At 39.0% G+C, this 20301-nt stretch overlaps 1 protein-coding gene across 2 annotated transcripts in view; it reads left to right on the top strand.

The window, feature by feature from the left end:
- Positions 1-244: 244 nt before the first annotated feature.
- The window catches only part of ZNHIT6 (zinc finger HIT-type containing 6), a 48121-nt gene continuing 28064 nt past the window's right edge, over positions 245-20301 (top strand). Inside the window, exons 1-5 of one of the 2 annotated variants that reach the window (XM_008064805.1) lie at positions 245-945; positions 2057-2122; positions 2207-2313; positions 2397-2482; positions 5954-6057. In XM_008064805.1, coding sequence (XP_008062996.1) covers positions 305-945; positions 2057-2122; positions 2207-2313; positions 2397-2482; positions 5954-6057 — 1004 coding nt within the window. In that variant the 5' untranslated portion in view covers positions 245-304. The remainder of the gene's footprint in view (positions 946-2056; positions 2123-2206; positions 2314-2396; positions 2483-5953; positions 6058-20301) is intronic. The other variant, XM_021715920.1, reaches the window with a different exon arrangement.

The raw sequence follows: 20301 nt of genomic DNA, 5'->3' as shown, positions 1-20301 counted from the left end.
AGAGCGTGGCGGGCCACTGGGGGTGGGGGGTGGGGCGGAAAGGAATCAGTGGGCGTGGCCTCATGCAGCTTCCCCCACAGGCTCCGGCAGGACCGCCGCGGAGCCGGAAAGCGCGCTACAAGTCGTGACGCGGCGAGTCGCAAAAGAGTGGCTTTACGGTCGCTCCGGGCCGGCGTTCGGGGCTTGCGGCTTCTCGGCTCCCACGTGGGCTGCTGTCGGTGTTCGGGACCCTCGTCCTTCCGGTGGGCGTGGAGCAGCCACAGTGAAGGACAGAGGGGCAGCGGGGGCCAAGGGTCGTCAGCCGATGGAGTTTGCTGGGGAAAATGAAGGGACGCCGGGAGGAGGTCTCCAGCGCGCAGCCGGGGGGGCGCGGCCGAGTCCGGAGTCCGCTGGGGAGGGAGGCTGGGACTCGGCGGGGATGGAGGAGGCCGGACCGACCGGAATGAAGAAGACAGGGGATGGAGAGGAGGGAAGTGGACAGAGGGCGGAGGGGATGCCGACGGGCTTAACGGTTGTGAAGCAAGAAAGGATGGACTGGCCGGAAGTAGACGGAGGCGTGTCGGCCGGCCGCTGGATCAAGCAGGAGGCGGAGGACAAGCCTCGGGTGAAGGAGGAGAAAGCAGGCGTGGTGGAGGTGAAGCGGGAGGTGGACAGTAGTCTGGAGGTGAAAGAAGAGAAGATGGATGAGCCAGAGGTAAAGGAAGAGAAGGTGGAGGTGAAGGAGGAGGCGATGGACTGGGCAGAAGTGAAGGAAGAGAAGAAGGGTAACTTGGACATAAAACAGGAGGCCATGTCCGTCGCTCCGGACATAAAAGAGGAGAGGATGGATGGAATAAAAGGAGAGAAGGACCTCCTGAAGAAAGAAGTGATGGATGACCCCAAAGTGAAGGAAGAGCCTCAGATGGATCACCCAGTGGGCTGCAAGCGGAAACTGGCCATGTCAAGGTAGGACAGGGGGATAAGGGCGTGGAGTGCTCAGGTCTGGAAACTGCGCTCTGAGCAGAAGGGGGAATAGGGGAAAACAAGCACGAGTGTGGGTTTCTGGAGTCTGAGTACTGTTGGTGGGGGTCAGGGCACGGGTATGGGGTGGGAAGCCGAGCATGTTGTCAGATGACAACAAATTCAGTGAAAACGTGAAGTTGATATTATCCAGTGGGTTGTGGTTAAGTTAAGGATAGTGAAAATTGGGGGGACCTGAAGACCCTTTGGAACCCGCTCTGGCTTGACTTAATATGTTCTTGACTGAGTATTCCTTTGAGGGAGGATAGAGATGAGAAAAAGTCTTATAAAACCCAACAGTGACAAGATGGGTTAAGTTAAAATTAGACAAAAATACAGTCAGCGTCATTCAGTTGTCAAGCTTCCATTTGGGTGCTATCAATATTTATTGCTGTTGGTTTAATTTTATTAGTGTGTGATCATGTGGCAACAAAGGAACTAAAAGAGTGGTCAGAATCTTAGGAATATTACTGTCTAGAGCAGTGGGCCAGACAGAAGTAACTGTCTTTTGTCAGTATTCCAAGAGCCTAGAAGAGCAGTTGATGGTAATAACATTTCTAGATTATTTTGATGCTTATTCTAGGTTAGGTATGGAGTTCAGGAAAAAAGATACTACTAGTACTCTCTAAATTTGAATGGGTCTTGTATTCTTTTTCTGGAGTGCATACTTTGAAATATCTAAACATAGTTCATGGGTTGGACTTCGGGTTAGACACACATAAAATCACCCAAGCATTACCAGTTTGTCAGGAATAACAAGCTAAAACATCAGTGAATAATCTCATTCTCGGATTACAGTAGAAAAAGAAGTCAAAACTGAGATGAGTTTTTAAAAACTTAATATGTATTTTCTTGAGCTATATATACTAAAACATTGTAAATGTAGTTATATGGAGAAAGAATTTTCAAATGTTTGACAGTTATCAAACATTTTATGGGTTATTTGTCATTTGTTATGTTATAGTTACATGTTTATAAATTGTGAAGAGTGATTGAATCACCCTTCAAAATTTATGAGTAGAGACATAGAATTAATTGATTATGTGGGCTTTTGTAGGTGTGAAACTTGTGGTACAGAAGAAGCAAAGTACAGATGTCCACGTTGTATGCGATATTCCTGCAGGTATATATGTAACTTTTAACCTTATTACCTATATCTGTACCTTTCTTACCTTAAAATATCAAAGTTTTTCCTCTGTTTCTTCAGTTTGCCCTGTGTGAAGAAACACAAAGCAGAACTGACATGTAATGGAGTTCGAGATAAAACCGCATATATTTCAATACAACAGTTTACTGAAATGAATCTCCTGAGTGGTGAGCCATTTTACGCATAGCATTTTGATGTTCGCTGGCCTGTTGGTATATGTCATTTGTTTATTCTACTTTGAAAATTTCAGATTATCGATTTTTGGAAGATGTGGCAAGAACAGCAGACCATATTTCTAGAGATGTTTTCTTGAAAAGACCCATAAGCAATAGACATGTGAGTATTTTATCTAACACCTTCCAGTTAGAATTTTTTCCAATGAGTTGGATTCGTTTTTTTACTTAACAAATATGTGATTACCATGATCTACCATCATTCTGCTTACGAGGGATGGGTCAGTGTTCAGAACAAAGTTCTTCCCCTCATGAAACTCATACTTAGTGGAAGAGACGGGATAAATAGAGAAGCAAATATAATTTCAGGTAGCAGTGCATGTAGAAGATAAAGAAAGCTCAGTAAATTAAAGAGAACGAAATGATGTTTTTTGGAGAGAGGTTGCAGGAGAAGCTTCTCTGAGAGATGATATGTAAGCAGCGATCTGAATGATGGGAAAGAGTTTGTCATGTGAACTTCTGGAGGAGATTATTCCAGGCAGAGACAGAAGTAGAAGGAGCAAGGTTACGTTTGAGGATCTCAAAGAGGAACAGGATGACTGAAGGGAGAGTGAGTGAGGAGAAGAATGTTGAGCATGAGATTAGAGAAACCAGTGAGGGCTTCTAATGTATTCTAACTGCAAATGGAAGGGTTTTGAACATGATTATTTTTTGAAAGACCACGCTGGCTGCTGCGCGGCCCTTAGGAAGCAAGTGTGGAGGATTGGAAACAGGAAGACGTGTTGCACGGCTCTTCCTGTGATCCATACGAGGTGATGGCATCTTGGGTCATGCTATTAGAATACTTAGATTCCGATTTTGAAGGAGGAGCTAACAAGCCTTGCTATTCTAATACCCTTAATTTTCTAATGAGATTGAACCCCTTTCAAATATTTCATTGACCATTTGGATTTCCTCTTTTGTGGAGTGCCTCTTCAAGTCTTTTGCTCATCTTTTCATTGGCCAGCTTTTTTTTTTACTGGTTTTTAAGAACTCTTGGTATTTCCAATCCAAGTTGGCTGTATGTTATAAGTAGCTTCTTCTATTCTGTGACTTGTCTTATCACTGTATAGTGTCTTATGGTGAACAGATGTTCTTAATTTTAATATACTCAAAATTATCATTTGTTTCATTTATGGTTAGGAGTTTTATGTTTTATAAAGAAATTCTTCCCTATCTTGAAATTAGGAAGCTATTCTCTTGTACTTATTATCTAAAGACTTTATAGTTTTGCATTTTACATTTATGTCTTTAAACTACCTGGAATTGATTTTTGGTATCATGTAAAGTAGAGATCTCATTTAATTTTCCATATGGATAATCCATTTTCCCTAGCACCATTTTTGGGAAAGTTTGTCCTGTTCCTACTACTGTTCTGCAAAACTATCTTGTTTTTTTTTTTTGAGTTGAAGTCTCTGTCACCCGGGCTAGAGTGCAGTGGCACCCTCACAGCTACTGCAGCCTCAACCTGCTGGGCTCAGGCAATCCTTCCGCTTTAGCCTTCCAACTAGCTAAGACTACAGGCACATGCCACTGTGCCCAGCTGATTTTATTTATTTTTATTGTAGAGATGAAGTCTTGCCAGGTTCCCCATGTAGTCTCAAACCCCTGGGCCTAGGCAATCCTCTCGCCTCTGCTTCCCCAAAGTGCTGGGATTACAGGCATGAGCCACCACGCCCAGCTCTGTTGGTCCACTGCCTACTGGTCTATGCTGCACCAATACTACACTCTTTCATTTATTGTAGGTTTGTACTGAAACTTGTTATCTAATAGTCAGTCCTCCCACATTGTTCTTTTTTCTAGAGTATGGAAGGTTATTCAGTGCTTCTTGCACACAAGCAAGGCAAATCAAGGTGAATCCTAGCAAGGGCTGTCCGATGACTACAACTCTAATGGATTCTTTTTCTTTTTCTTCTATTTCAGTCTAACCATACAAGTTTCCTACCATACTCTGGAAATGTTTACTTCTGATTCACCTTTATCTTGAGGGTGTATTATTCTGGGATTCAGCTTATTTTGATTAGGAATTCCCAGATGTCTTCAGTGGTCACTGCTATTATAATCACTGCCATTACTGAAACTAAAGTCCCCTAGTTATAAAATTACATGTAATTTCTTAAAACATTTTCCTTCCTAACCAGTGATAGCGGGTCCTTCCTTTCCCTTGGTTTATGACTTGATTGTAACTCTTTACATTGCAAATTCTAGATCCTCATTCACTTAACAAAAAGCTTGCATTTATACTTTTCTTTGTGTGGTCTTTCTTCTTCCTTGATTTAATAGAAATCTGATGATATTGCTTCCTTCACAGCTATCTGGAGTTGCCTAGTTCAGCTTAACCAACCCAAGTGGTCAATGTAGTAACAGATGTCAGAGCCAGAATGTCCTCATCCCATTTTGCACTGCTTACAATAGAGGCTACTTTAACCTTTTGCACTCGGAGACATCTCATGGACCACCTACCAGCAACTCGACCGCACTTTTTTGCAAAATAGTGAAACACAAATCACTTCATATTAAATAGTACAGCATTGGAATCAGTTATTTTATTGCAGTGACTTTTGGCTTATAATGGGATTTTGGACATTGAGGAACTTACTCATGACAAAAAAAATCAAAATTTTATATCTTTTATTTTTCTAACACATGGTTACGTGTGTGACAGTCACCAATATGTGTTACAGGTTAATTGATGCATGTTATGCAATAGTAATTTTTTTGACGTCTTCCACTTGATATTTTTATATTCAAGCAGACAATGCAGTCTCATTTTCCTTCTCCTACATTAATAATCTGTAATTTATTGTCTAGTCTGTTGTTCAAAGAAGATGTGGAAGGATGCACTCATGATTCCTGAAAGCCATTTCTCAACTGATTGATCATATCTCACTCAGAATATATTCCATCTCTTTATTTGCTTTTTTGTTCAATTTGAATGGAAAACTTCAAGGAAACATATCTTTTTGAAGTTTGTGCTTGCATAAGTCTGTCCTTTATAATCACCAACAGTCGCTTTGTGTCCACAAGAGGGGACATCCAAGTGGTTTGCTAGATTTACGATGTTCCCTCAGAGGAAACATCTAAGTGCAGAGGGTTAAGTTATGCCTTGTACAAGGCCGTGCCATGGTTCCTCCCTTTAGTGAGCCACCTGTCTAGTAACAGCAGGGATATATAGAATTAACTGGTATAAAACCATCAGTAAAAGAGATAAAAAATTGTGTAAGTAGCACCTATGATTGCCAAATGACCTGTATTTTCTTTGAATCTCCATGAAATTCTTTTTTTGGATCACAGAACATATGGTTAAAAGCATAGGCTCTGGAATTAGACCTGTTTGAATATAAGTTCTACCTCTCGGAACTTAATTTTTATTTCTATAATAGAGATGATAATACCTATCTTATAGTAGCATTGTGAAGATTAAGTGACATTACTGCTTAGAGCTGTTTGTGAAACATGACATTACTGCTTAGAGCTGTTTGTGAAACATGATACATTCTCAGAAAATCTTAACTGTTATATTACTGAACATTGTTTTACTAACTTTTTAAATTTAAGACTTTTTAAAATTCATTTGTTTGTTTTTGACTATTAGATGCACTTTATGAAAAATCGTGCTCGAAGGCAAGGTATTAATTTAAAACTTCTACCCAATGGATTCACCAAGAGAAGAGAGAATTCAACATTTTTTGATAAGAAGTAAGTTTTTAACTTTCTTTTAGTGTATCACGTGATCTGATTTGATCAGGAACATCCTTTAAGGTTTGGTTTACTATGGAATATTGCTACCCAAAGGTTGATCTGTAAACTGTTACTGGTCCATGACAAGATAATAGTGGTAATTTTGTCATGTGACTCTAATAAAAATTTGGACTTGTGTGTGTGTATTCTTCTTATCTTTTGAGAAGCATCTCAGATGTTAATGTGCATATGAATATAAGGGATGTATATAAGTAACTGGTGTAAAACCATCAGTAAAAGAAGAATTGTGTAAGTAAGCACCTATGATTGCCAAATATAGGATACATACTTTTTAAATGTATAGTTCTAGTCTTTTCTTGGACCAGATTATTAATATAATGTATGACAGAATCAGGATTCCAATGTCCTATACTTTACTTGTAGGGGCAAAAAATAAAAAAGACATTTGGAAGTACTTTGTTCAGGATACTTGTGTCAGCCACTCACATAAAATGACCAGGGTTTTAGATTATTTCAGTGGTATTTACTGGAAGGAGGGAAGAAAGGGATGTGAAATCTATTCCTAGAATACTAATCAGCTCCTACGTATTTTGTTTTTAAGAGACTAGTTTTCAATACTTTTTCAATTAACTTGCAAAAGTCGGTTAAAGCTTTGACTCAGACAAACGTGAATTTGCATATCACCTACCATTTTATTCATATTAGGTAATCTTGGGCAAGATTTAATTTACTGGGTTATTGAGAGGATTAAATGAAATAGTAACTAAAGTAGTACCTGGCAAATAGTAAATAATATATAATGACATTAAGGTCTACATTCCCTTATGTGAAATCCTTGGGAAAATGTTACATATACTGTATATTGCATTTACCCCTCCTAGGCCTGGGGCAGCACTGCAGAGTCAAACAGTACTATTTCTACAGTGAAACCTATGAATGTTTACATTATAATAGATAAATAATTACTATAAACTGGCTTAGTCAGGTTTTGCTGCTGATGTAGTTAAGAAAACTATTTTAGTTTTGTAGATTTGGTGATTTTTGGAATTGTTAGTGAGAGTTAGTCTTCTACTAAGATTGTTATTAATACTCCCTAGATCTTAAATTGGTTCTTTGCTTGTTTAAGCAACTTGAGCTGCAATATAGTAAAAAGCTCAAATAAAAGTTGTTTAAAACTTAAATATTCTAATGGTAACTTTTATGGAATCTGAGTGAAGAATTTTTGGTAGTTTTTTTAACTTCTATAAAGTATGAAGCTATTTCCCAAAAAGTTTAAAGTTAAATGCCCCCGCATGAAGTGTGACTAACATGCCATTATGCTTGAATTACTTCTGTAGAACTATTGCAGGTGACTGTAGCAGCAGACGAAGTAGGTACCTTATTTATTCTAACCCAGGCATCCTTTACGGTAGGAGTTTTTGACCGTTATGACTCTGAATCTCCTAAAATTCTAAGCAAAATATATGATATGTGAATTTTTCTAAGAATAAGAACTGTAATTTTTACTGAATAGTCAAAGTAGAGTGTAACATTAGCCGGCCTGTGAAGTCAAAAGTATATTCAATAAAGGTGAATTTTAGAGGACTAGTGAATTTGCAGAAACGTAATGATGGATAACTATAACAAACAAAGAGTTCAGAGATGCTTATACTAAGTTGAGCCAAAGCAAGGCTGACATTCTTTGTTAAAAATAGAGAAGCTTGATAAGGAAATGCTGACCTTCCTACTTATTTTGGAGCAAATTCCAAACTACTTTAAAATAGTGACTCTTTTAGAGGTAGCTCCTTTTCCTCATCTCTTTGTGGTAATCTATAACTTTACGTTCACTTTCACCTAGTGCTAATCAAAAACTGTTGAAAGAAATATGAAAGAGCTATATGAAGAAAACTCTGAAATACTTAATGATTTAGAAGATTTTAATAAATGGAATAAAGTGTTATGTTCCTAGGAGACTCAATATTATAGAAATAACATTTACTTCTTAAGTGATCTTTAAATGTCATGTAATCTTAATCAAAATATCAAGGGGATTTTGTTTGTTGTTTTTTATTGAGTTACTCATTTAGTTATTGGAAGAGAGTTCATGACAAAACGACAAGTTCATACTGAATTATGCAGGAGAAATGCGAGGAAAAGTGAAAAAGAAGAGTGATGAGGCTGGGCTCATTTATGAAATTGTAGTAAAGTTTTACAGAGTTGGCAAGAAATTTATAATTAGATTATAGGAAATAAATGGCATATTATGACCAAGGAAGCATTTCAAATCGATATAAATAATTACATAATAAATGGGTTGAGACACTTACCCCTTGGGGTAAATGTTGGATCTTTTACTAAGAAAACATCTAGATTGGTCACAATCTTAAACCTAAAATGAAATTTAAAAATACTGGAACATCCATCTAGAAATATTCCATCCAGAAGCTATAGAGAAAAAAAATAACTGTTTACATGAAATTTTGAAAATGTTCATGGCAAAAAAAAATACATAATTAAGTTAAAAGACAAACTGGGCCAAAAAGTCTTGAACACATATGTTAAAGAGTACATAGCATTAACAAGGAAAAAAGACTAGCAACTAATTAGGAAAAGAGGCAGAAGGTAAGAATAGGTGGTCATAGAAAGATATATATACATATATAATGTATAGCTGATAAATATACACATATTAATCACTTCTGTAATGAAAGTACAGGTTAACTAGGCTACTTTGCCTTTCACTGTTTATTTTTAATTTTTTTTTATTTTAGATTCATGGGGTACACATGCAGGTTTGTTAAATGGCTATATTGCATAATAGTGAGGTTTGGCCCCTCTTCCACTACTCTTGATATTGGTACAGTCATTTTAGAAGGCAGTTTGGTTATATTTCTCAAAGTGTTATATATTTTCTTATATAAAATTTTGTGACTATTTCTAAAAATTGTATATGCCTTAAAATATTATAAACAACTCAAGGAATTTAGCTTACAAATGTATCAGTAAAAGCTTAATAAGATGTATGAACACGTGTCTATTGCAGCATTGCTGTAAAAACTGAGAGCAACCTAAAGTATCCTTTAATATGGATTGAGTTAAAGAAATGATGGTACTGTCATACAATGGAATTTCATGCAGCCACTAAACAGAAACAGATGTGGAAGTATTGTCATGGAATGCTATCTGTGATATGTTAGGTGTAAAAAGAATTGTTGGAGTTTAAAATAATTGTCTGAAAGATCTGAAGCTCACTTTAAATCATTGGTTCTTTGGATCTGAACTACTTTGAGAATCAGTTTAAATACATGAGTTCTGACTGGGCTCGGTGGCTCAGCCTGTAATCCCAGCACTTTGGGAGACCGAGGCGAGAAGATTGCCCAAGCCTGCAGGTTGGAGACCCACCCAGGCAACTTGGCGAGACCACTTCTCTACAATAAATCAAAAAAAAAATTAACCGAGTATGGTAGCGCGTGCCTTTAGTTCCAGCTACTTGGAAGGCTGAGGTGGAAGGATTGCAGGAGCCCAGCAGGTCAAAGCTGCAGTGGCTGAGAGCACACCACTGCCCTCCAGCCTGGGTGACAGAGTGAGACTCCATCTCAAAAAAAAAAAAAATACGAGTTCTTTTACCAGAAAAGTGTCATGCTTAAGTTTTGGTGCATAACGTATGTGTGTCTGTGTTAAATAAGAAAGCTGCATGCGTGAACCACATCATTTTGCCCTTTATAACAGGGGTCCCCAAACCCTGAGCCACAGAATGATACTGGCCAGGGAGAGAAGCTTCATCTGTATTTACAGCCTCTCCCCAACACTGCATTACCATCTGAGCTCCACTGCAGCGGCGGCATTAGATTCTCTCATCGGAGTGCAAACCCTATTGAGAACTGCACATGTGAAGGATCTAGGTTGCACGCTCCTTATGAGAATCTAATGCCTGATGATCTGAGGTGGAGCCGCAGTGGTAATGCTTGTGCTGGGGAGCAGCTGCAAATACAGATTAGCATTAGCAGTGAGGTTTGACTGCACAGAGACCTTAGTAAATCAATTGCTTGCAGACTCATCAAAATAATAGTTTCATAATTATTATTTTATTATATATTACAATGTAATAATAATATAAATAAAGTACACAATAAATACAATGCACTTGAATCATCCCAAAAACTTTCCCCCTCCCCGGTCTGTAGAAAATGGTTTTCCACAAAACTGGTCTATGATGCCAAAAAGGATGGGGACTGCTGCTTTGTAGTAATAGAATTTGGTTTGAAGTCATTGACCTGTATTGAGGACATTTTAAGAAATTACTCTTTGAATAATCCTGCTGGACTTACTTCAAAGGCTTTGCACTCATAAGCGGGCCTTAAACATTGGGCATGGCCAGGCACGGTGGCTCATGTCTATAATCCAAGCACTTTGGGAGGCTGGGGCGAAGGATTGCCTGAGCCCATGGGTTCGAGACCAGCCTGGGCAACTTGGCGAGACCTAATCTCTACAATAAATCAAAAAATTAGCCAGGCATTGTGGTATGTGCCTGTAGTTCCCAGCTACTTGGAAGACTGAGGTGGAAGGATCACCTGAGCCCAGCAGGTTGAGGCAGCGGTGGCCGTGAGTGTGCCGCTGCACTCCAGCCTGGGCAACAGAGTGAGACTCCAAAAAAAAAAAAAACAAAAAAAAAACATTGAGCATGCAAGCGCAAAGGCAGGAACAACTGACTCTGGGCACTGCTAATGGGAGGAAGAGAGGGAGAATAAGGGGAACACAGCCACCCGCTGTGACCGGCGGAGGGGGTCTTGCTAGAAGCCCACACCTCACTTGCAGGCAATTTGCAAATCCTCATATATACTCCACAACTCTAAAATTTAAAAAAAAAGCAATAAATGTCCATTGATAGTACATTGCTTAAATAAATTATGGCATAACTTTGTAATGGAAAAAGAATGAGGCAGATTTAAATGTACTTATATGGAATAATTGCAGGAAATATTGAGGCAGATGTAGAACCATATTAATTTCAAAGTTTACATACATATATGTTTATATTATAGACTGGTAACTTACTGGTGCTTACCTTCAGGCAGAGAAATTAGGTGGAAGGGGACAGGGATGGTAATTGTATGCCCCTTTGTACCTTTTTTAATTTTAGACCATGTACAGGTATTGTTGACTTTAAGACCAAATAACTGCATTTTTAAAAATAATAATTGTGAAAGATATTGATAGATGTGGGCAGGACAGTTATACATTTTGGGTTGTAAATTTAATCTTTGAAAAGTATTCTGATACTATGATATAAAATTCCATGTTTTTATCCATGGCTGCTACTCCTTCAGTTCTGTTTTAGTGTTTTTCTATCAAAAGCCATAGATATTAACCTGGAGGCTGTATTGGTTGTCTTTGGACAACATGTTTCATCTGGTTGTATAAATCCCTCATTTTATTTTCCTGGCTATCTTGGTCAGAGGTCATATGCAGTGGGAATGCACCTTGACTTGTCACATAGAAGAATGAATTAGACTGAGGGATGGATCCTTCTCCAGTACTATGTTTAGCTTAACTCCAGGTCTTTTGTGTGGACTAACCACCCATTCCTCAGATATGGATTCAACTTTTGACCTTCTCTTTCCAGTTGTCTCCACATGACCTTGAGATTCAGTTCTAAGCAATCCTATCCTATTTACCATTCTTCTGCTACTGTCAGCTTAGAACTGTGAGGCCTTAACTTTTCAATGCATCCTTTTGGCTTAGGGTTCTTTAGTTGTGTGTGTATGTGTGTCTTGTATTTATAGCATTAAGATAATAGAGCTGTGCCTATTATTAAACAACAGTGTGAATTCATTTTTAAGAGCCCCATTCTTGTTTTAGAAGCTAGCCACTAGGTGTCCCTCTTGTAAAGACATATTAAACCTTTTACAGATTCAAAAAACTTCTTTTTGTTCTTTGGATAAAATTACAGCATCCTAATTATATTACAGTGATATACCCATCCACCCCTGTATTAATGTCAGTAACACTGCTTTCTTAAACACTTGTGTGGTGATGTACTTCTTAAAGCACAGGATTTTTTTTTTTTTTACATTGTGTCTAACAAGTAGTGTCAGTTTATACTTGGTTGCAAACTGACTTTAGGAAAAAAGAAAGGGAAATGAGATGATGGGCTTAGCAGTTGTGGTCATGGGGGGACAAGTGAATTTTGTAGTGGGCTTTGTGGAATTACATAATAGGCGCTCAGTATAAACGTGTTGACTGGTGGAAATGGTTAGCTCTATGGTCTCTCTGCTGTAATTGCTTTGATACAGTTTGGTGGAATGACTTCAGAGCAACAGCAATGACTTAGAACTGTATGAAAGATTAGAAGCCTAATGGTTCCCCAGTTAGGCTTTCACTTACTGTGGCCATGTAGACAGTGATAAGGGAGTTCCTGTGTCATGATGTCACAGAGGGTGTTCCTTTCCACAGCAGCAGTTAGCCAGCATTCATAGAAATGGAAAGGTGAACACTTGATCATCTTGGGGTTCCCAAACTGATTCAGTTAAGGAAAACTTCCTGGTCACCAAGTCCATTCCTTCAGATACGCCTCCAAAATTTGTCCCTTTCTGTTGACTCAACTGTATTGTCCTGTGCACCCTCCTTGTGTCACTGTTGAATGTTGGGGGAGTTCTGAGTGCTCTGTCTACCATCACTGTATCCTCACCTCAGTCCTTCTTAATCACTTCTGCTAGATATACATCTTTCTAAAGCATGCTGTTACCTTAACAGCCACCTTCTCAGAACTGTTTAATGCTTATGTGTCTGCAGGAGTCATTAGCTCATAAATACTTCCATGGGCCATAGGGGGAGCATTGGTAGTAGGTGAAATGTGTCAGTTTATCTCTTGAACTGGCACTCTCTGAAGCTCTTTGAGTGTTGTAGTCCATTTCATAGCCTGAAATTAACTCCCTCCTCTTCTTATCCCTACCCTCATTTGAAATTGCTACCTTTCCGGCAAGTTGCAAATATAATTTGTTTCAAGTAATTCTCATTAAGCAAAATAACACAAGTCTTCTTCAGTGTTGTTTGCTTTTTAAAAGAGGATAAAATAGTTAATATTTCTTGAATTTTTTTTGGTGTTAAACACAACAGGATTTAATTTAATCTTTATGTGTAAGAGTTTTCTTGGCAAGTTACTTACCTCCCTGTGTTTGTTGCCTTATCTGCAAAATGGAGTAATAGTGCCAGTTTTTTAATAATGGTTTTCTGTTTAGAATGCATGTCAGAATTAAGTGTAAGGAAATTTCAAAATGTAGCTACCTGGACTTGACCAACAGAATTGCTAATTCATTGGTTATTAGGGCATCTTTATTTCTAAAAAGACCCAGATAATTTTGATGTTTGTCTCTACCTGAAAACCACTGACCCGTGTGCCAGCAATTCGCTGCCCTTATTCTCAATTAGTTCAGCCAGTGGGAGCACAAGACTGCAAGCTCTTAGAGTTTAGTGTAGTTAATGCTGTGATGGAATACTTGTGGGGTGAGATTGCAGCACACAGGAGGGCACACTGCCCCAGTTTTTTGGAAGGAGTGTTGTTCACAGAGAGCAGGGGACAGGAAATACTTTCTAGAGAAGTTAGAATTTGAGCTTATTTTTTGGAGAATGAGGAACAGTTTTGTTGTTGTTGTTGTTGTTGTTTTTGAGTTGGAGTCTCACTCAGTCGCCTCGACTAGAGTGCAGTGGCTGCTCCCAGCCACTGCAGCCTCGACCTGCTGGGCTCCGGCGATCCTTCCGCCTCAGCCTTCCGAGTAGCCGGAATTACAGCATGCACTACCATGCCCGGCTGATTTTTTGATTTATTGTAGAGATGAGGTCTCGCTGCCCAGGCGGGTCTCGAACCCACGGGCTCAGGCAATCCACTAACCTCCACCTCCCAAAGGCGCAGGATTACAGGCTGAGCCACCGAGCCTGGCGAGGAGCAGTTTTTAATGTCTCAGTTTTTATCCAGACAAAGATCTAAGTTGGTCTGGTAGTGAGAATATCAGATGCAAAACATAGTGGCGCAAATATAGGACATGCAAGAAGTTGGCATGCCTAGAAGCTAGGGTGGGAGTTGGTAAGTGATGAGGGAGAGGCTGGAAAGAGGCCCACTCTGCCACGCCAGGGGGTTTAGGGAAAGTCATGCTTTGAGTAGAAAACTTTTGTTCCTATGAGTGATCTTTATTCAAATATGGATCTTCACAGTCTCCCCCCACCTGATTTCCTAATCTGCTCAACTAAGTGTGCCCACGCTGGTCACTTCTCAATCCTAGAAAGTCCTCCTCTTCTATATTTTCTAGCCATCTGTGAGAGTACATATGGCTCATCTCCTGCATTGTGTGTCTTTTGCCTAAGTTCCTATAGAATATATTTTCTCCGTAGTTAACATGAAACAGATGCCAACATTTATTGCTGGTATTCATTTTTGGTATGCAGATATCTGCTCTACTTTCTAGTGTTTCTTTGTAGTAGGAACTGTATTGGCATGTTGAATGGGATAATTTTTTTGTTGTGTGTGACTTTCCCATGCATTATAGGAAGACTAGCATTCCTTGCTCCTACCTCAAGTGCTCCCCGGTCTTGAAACAACCAAAACCACCCAGCCATTTTCAAACACTCCCACTGCCTCTACCCACCTCCTGTTGAAAACTGCTTTATTAAGTACTTAAGTATTGGAAGTAAAATGTTCTTTTTCATTTCATTTCAGTCCCCACCTGTTACATGCATTTTCTTAATGTACTGTCTACTCAAGCCAATACCACATAGTTAGCCTGTTTCCTATTATTAACGTGTAGTGGTGGTACTGATGTTTAAAGAGGCAAAATATAATATATAACTGTTATTTTTCAAAGTATTTACATGATGATGTGAGACATGAAATTGTGGTTTTTATTCTCCAAATTCTAGTTCTTTTAATCCATACCAAGTAACTACACAGATCCTTTGTATTCATACTTCCAAAAACACTTATTATAATACTAATACTAATAAAATAGATTTTTTAAAGGAATGATTACATTTATTTTTGAGAGGCTTAAAACATTCATCTTGAAATGCATTTTAAAAGATTAGGTGACTTTGAGTGAAGGGATTGTGTAGCTATTTTGTACATTTGGGTTTTTTTCCTTAAAGGGTTTCAAAATTTTGTAGATTTTCTTTAAGCTTTAAATTAAAATAAGATTTTATAGCTGACAGTGGAACAAAACTTTTTCCCCCCAGTAATTTTATCAGGTATTATTTGCTGCTTCTAAATGTCATAACAGTTGACAATTTTAGTCTTCCTTTTCTATGATTTATTATTGAAAGAGGAAACCTAGAAAAACTCAATCCATTGTATCAGTCAGGATGCTTTATGTAGCATGAAATAGAATATTAGCTTACCCAGCCTGGACAACATTGCTAGACTTTGTTTCTACAAATTATTTTTTAAATTGGCCAGGCATGGTGGTGTGTGCCTATAGTCCCAGCTACTTGGGAGACTGCGTTTGGAGGATCACTTGAGTCCTGGAGGTCAAGGCTACAGTGAGCCAGCATCACACCCCTGCATTCCAGCCTGGGTGACAGAATCAGACCCTCTCTCAAAAAAAAAAACCCAAAATACAAAAAACAATACTCAATTCAAACTGGTTTGAGCTATGCAAAAGGGGATTTGGGCTCTCATAACTGAGTATCAAGAGGTAGGATGGACTTCAGCAGGTAGAATGACTTGCCCATATCTTCAAGGACCAGTTTTATTCCTGATTCTTCAGTGTATCCTTGATGGTGTCAGATTAATCCTCATGGTTGTAGGATGCTATTGGTAACAGTTTAGATTTTAGTAAATATCCAGATGAATTGCTTTCCTCCTAACGTTACTGAACAGGAAACCTGAAATTCACCATGATTAGTCCTCCCAGGTAATCTGCCCAATTCTGAGCCCTTGTGTCCAGGAAAATATGTTGATTTTCTTAAGTCAAAAGGTACACATCCCTTAAGTCAAAAGGTGTCCATTCATCTGAGTATGGTTATAAATTAGGAAGGATAGTTGTGAGAGGTAGGGAATGGTTGCCAGATAATTTAAATGTCCGCTATACAACTTTAAAATGGTTTTAATATATGGAGGCAAACGTTGAAAATTAAAAGTAACTGAAATACATTTGAATTAGCAGGACAGAAAAATAAATGGTTTGTTATTGAACTTTCAATTCTGGAAAGCATACAGCAGTATAGCAGACTAGAGTGGGAACTCAAGTTATGATATAGTTCTGTCTGGATTTATACAGTACTGAATAATAACCTTGAGGGAGTAACTTTCTTCTGTCTATCTTAGTGTTTTCATCTGTAAAATTAAATAATAACATTTGCCTCATAGAGTTATAAGGATTGAGTGAATTAATACATTTAGAACCATGCCTGACATATAAAAATCTCTTAAACTATTGTTATTACTATTGCTGCTTGCTATTACTGCCTGGCAAAAGGATCTATTGTAGTTTTTATAGCTTGTAGGCATTTCTAATTTAATTAGTGATTACTATTCTAAAAATCAAATACTTTAGCTAACCAGCTAACCTCATGGAGTCACCTATGTTTAAAAATCAGAAGTTAGCCGGGCTCGGTGGCTCAGCCTGTAATCCCGCGCCTTTGGGAGGCTGAGGTGAGTGGATTGCCTGAGTCCGTGGGTTCGAGACCCGCCTGGGCAGCGAGACCTCATCTCTACAATAAATAAAAAAATCAGCCGGGCGTGGTGGTGCATGCCTGTAATTCCGACTACTCGGAAGGCTGAGGCGGAAGGATCGCCGGAGCCCAGCAGGTCGAGCCTGCGGTGGCCAGGAGCGGCCACTGCACTCCAGTCTGGGTGACAGAGTGAGACTCCGACTCAAAAAAAAAAAAAAAATCAGAAGTTAAAATTTTAGGCATATTTGAACTGACGTGATATATCAATATGATTCTAAAAAGTAGCTGGAAATGGCTTCTTCTAATAACTACGGACAACGGTTTTGAAAAGTTAATGTCCTGAATATACTACAGAAACACTTATTAAGAAAATTAAATGATAGGATGATGGATGTCCCTGTAAGCCCTTCATTTAACTCTTCTTTAAAACCTTTGTTTTTGGTGCATTAATTACAGAATAGAATCCATGCTGCTTAGCAGAACATTCCAGGCCCTTTACATTCTGGTATTAATGTGCTTGTCTGGTTTCATCTCCTTCCACTAAACACTAAATTCAGTGTAAGTAGAGTTAGCTTATGAACTCACAGCAAAGTATTCTCAGTTAAAGGCGCTGTCAATTTTTATTTCTGTTATAAATCTTATAATTTGGGACATTGCATCGAATGTAGAACTATAACGATGACAATAATAGCATTTTGGGATGTAGTTTTTTAAATTCTTGGTATACTATTTATTCATTTAATTCTGTGATATAAATACTATAAGGGAGTGATCCAAAAGTCCCAGAATTATCTTTTGGAGGGCAGGCCCCTTATAGTACACTTGGAATTCCAGATCAAACAGTCAGCCAAAGTTTTTTTCTGGAGGTTTTGAGGTTTTGTCACGATTTGTGGAAGAAAGGTCCTGAGTGGCGCCAAGCAGGTGACTGCTTCTTCCACTGTGACACCGCACCTGCTCACACCATGCTGAGTGTTTTGATCAAAAACAGCATGACCCCCATGTCCTACCCTCCTTGTTCGCCCACTCTTGCCTGAAGCAACTTTTTGTTTCCCTGGATGAAAATAGTCCTCAAAGGGAAACATTTTGCTAATATGGAAGAGGGGAAATAAAAAACAGCAGAAGCACTAAAAGGCATCCAAATCGATGAGTTCAAAAACTGTTTAAGCAGTGAAAGAAGTGTCTTAGTAGGTATGTATTATCAAATGGAGAGTACTTTGAAGGTAACTGAAGTTTATACGTGTAAAAATAAATACACAATTTTTTAATAAATAAATTTCAAGTTTTTGAGGTCCCCCTCATATTGTTACCCGTTTTATGGTGAGAAGTCTGAGGTACAGAGAGATTGTCTCTTGCTGAAAAACATATTAGGTAATAAATTATTAGAGAGGGATTCAAACACAGGGTCCACTTAACCTCTCCCCGGGCCTACCTCTGGGTATCACAGTACATTGAGCATTCTTGCTATGTACAGTGGAAATAAAATACAGGAAACTTTCAAATGAAAATTGTGAAACGGAAGGAAAAATGCGATCAGTGCCCCGGGGTTGGTGGTTGACTGACTGCCCTAAAAATCTGTCTTGGACTCATCCGCCTCTGAGTTTCTGTGTTCTTAATGCCTGATGAGCCTTTAGAAGTGGCGGTCTTTGAGTAAATTTTGGTTAATCAGTGTTAGAGTAGAATGAGAATTGATGAGTTTTTTTAAAGAACAAGAATATTCAGCTCCTTTGAGCTTTGTATTAGAAATCTTACTTAGAATTTAGCCTCATCTGTAACTCTTGGTTGTGGCCTGTTTCTTAGGAAGATAGCTTTGAACCTATCTAGTTCTGGTTAAGTAATAATTTCTAAGATAAAAAGAGACATCTTAAGTAAATACTTCAAATAATGAAATAAGTTTAGAAAGAATGTTAAAAGTATCCCTGTCTTTTCTATCATCACCATCCTGTACTTCCCCCATGAGGGTATCTTTGATTTTGCTGATTGTAAAAAATAACAAATCATTATGTGGAAAATTTATTTAATACAGACAGATTTTTAAGTAAGAATTAAATGTTATAATGTCAAGATATAACAGTAGCTAAAAGCTTGGGGCATGTTCTTTATACTCGTAAGTGCATGTATAAATCTATTTAAAATATAAATGCCATCATTCAACATGCACTTTTCTGTGTCAGTTTGTATAGTTCTACTTCATTCATTGTATAGATCTACTATGATTTATTTAATCAATTTTCTGATGATGTACATTTAGTTTGCTTCTGATTTTTTTTTTCCCCTATTATTTAATGTGGTAGCTAGGAGCAGTGGCTCACACCTGTAATCCTAGTACTTTGGGAGGCAGAGGCAAGATGGTTGCCAGAGCTCAAGTGGTCGAAACATGGGCAACATGGCAAGACCTTGCTCTACAATAAATCAAAAAATTAGCCAGGCGTGATGGTACATGCCTATGGTTCCAGCTACTTGAAACGCTGAGGTAGAAGGATCACGTGAGCCCAACAGGTCGAGGCTGCCATTAGCTGTGAGCATGCCACTGCACTCCAGCCTAGGCAGCAGAGTGAGACTTAACTCAAAATAAAATTAAATTAAAAAGTGGCGCAGTGGACATTTTATACATATATTACTACTTGCCCAATTATTTCCTTGAGATATATTCCTGGGAAAAATATGTACTATTTCAATTATGAATTTTTATTTATAGTTTTTATGAAATTGAACTGCCAATAACTTGTACCACTTTATACTCCTGTCAACAACAGAGATGTCCATTTTGTCAACAGAGATGTCCATTTTGTCATACTTCCCTGCCATTTCTTTTTTTTTTTTTTTTTGAGTTGGAGTCTCACTCTGTCGCCCAGACTGGAGTGCAGTGGCCGCTCCCGGCCACCGCAGCCTTGACCTGCTGGGCTCCGGCGATCCTTCGTCTCAGCCTTCCAAGTAGCCGGAACGACAGGCCTGCGCTACCACGCCCGGCTCATTTTTTGGTTTGTTGTAGAGACGAGGTCTCGCCAAGTTGCCCAGGCGGGTCTCGAACCCGCGGGCTCAGGCAATCCACTCACCTCAGCCTCCCAAAGTGCGGGATTACAGGCTGAGCCACCGAGCCCGACTTTGCTGAAATCTTGAAGCCACAAATTTCAAGTGAGTTCCCTGAATTAATACGATGTTAGCCTTACAGTCTTACTTTCTCACGCTGGTAAAGAAGTAATATTTTAGCATCCTGGCAAGACCTCACTCTTAGTCAATGATCTTGGTTCTTATATCTGTAAGAAGATGAAAGCAGGCACATTCAGTGGTCCACGCCTGCAATCCTAGCACTTTGGGAAGCTAAGGCAGGAGAATTGTTTGAGCCCAGGAGTTTGAAACCAGCATAGGCAACATAGCAAGACTTCATCTCTACACACAGTAAAAAACAAAAATAAAAACAACACAAAAAATTAGCTAAGTGTGGGGTGCCACTCCAGTCCCAGCTACTAGGGAGGCTGAGGTGGAAGGATCTCCTGAGTCCAGGTTGAGGGTGCAGTGAACCATGATCTTGCCACTGCAGTCTGGGTGACAGAGTGAGACCCCTCCCACAAACTCAAAATATGCGGGGGGGGGGGGGGGAAAAAG

Source organism: Carlito syrichta, unplaced genomic scaffold, assembly GCF_000164805.1.
Source record: "Carlito syrichta isolate Samal-C Ts95f unplaced genomic scaffold, Tarsius_syrichta-2.0.1 Scaffold308051, whole genome shotgun sequence".
NCBI lineage: Eukaryota > Metazoa > Chordata > Mammalia > Primates > Tarsiidae > Carlito > Carlito syrichta.
The sequence above is the reverse complement of the archived record's forward strand: the minus strand, read 5'-3'. Positions and strand labels throughout refer to the sequence as shown.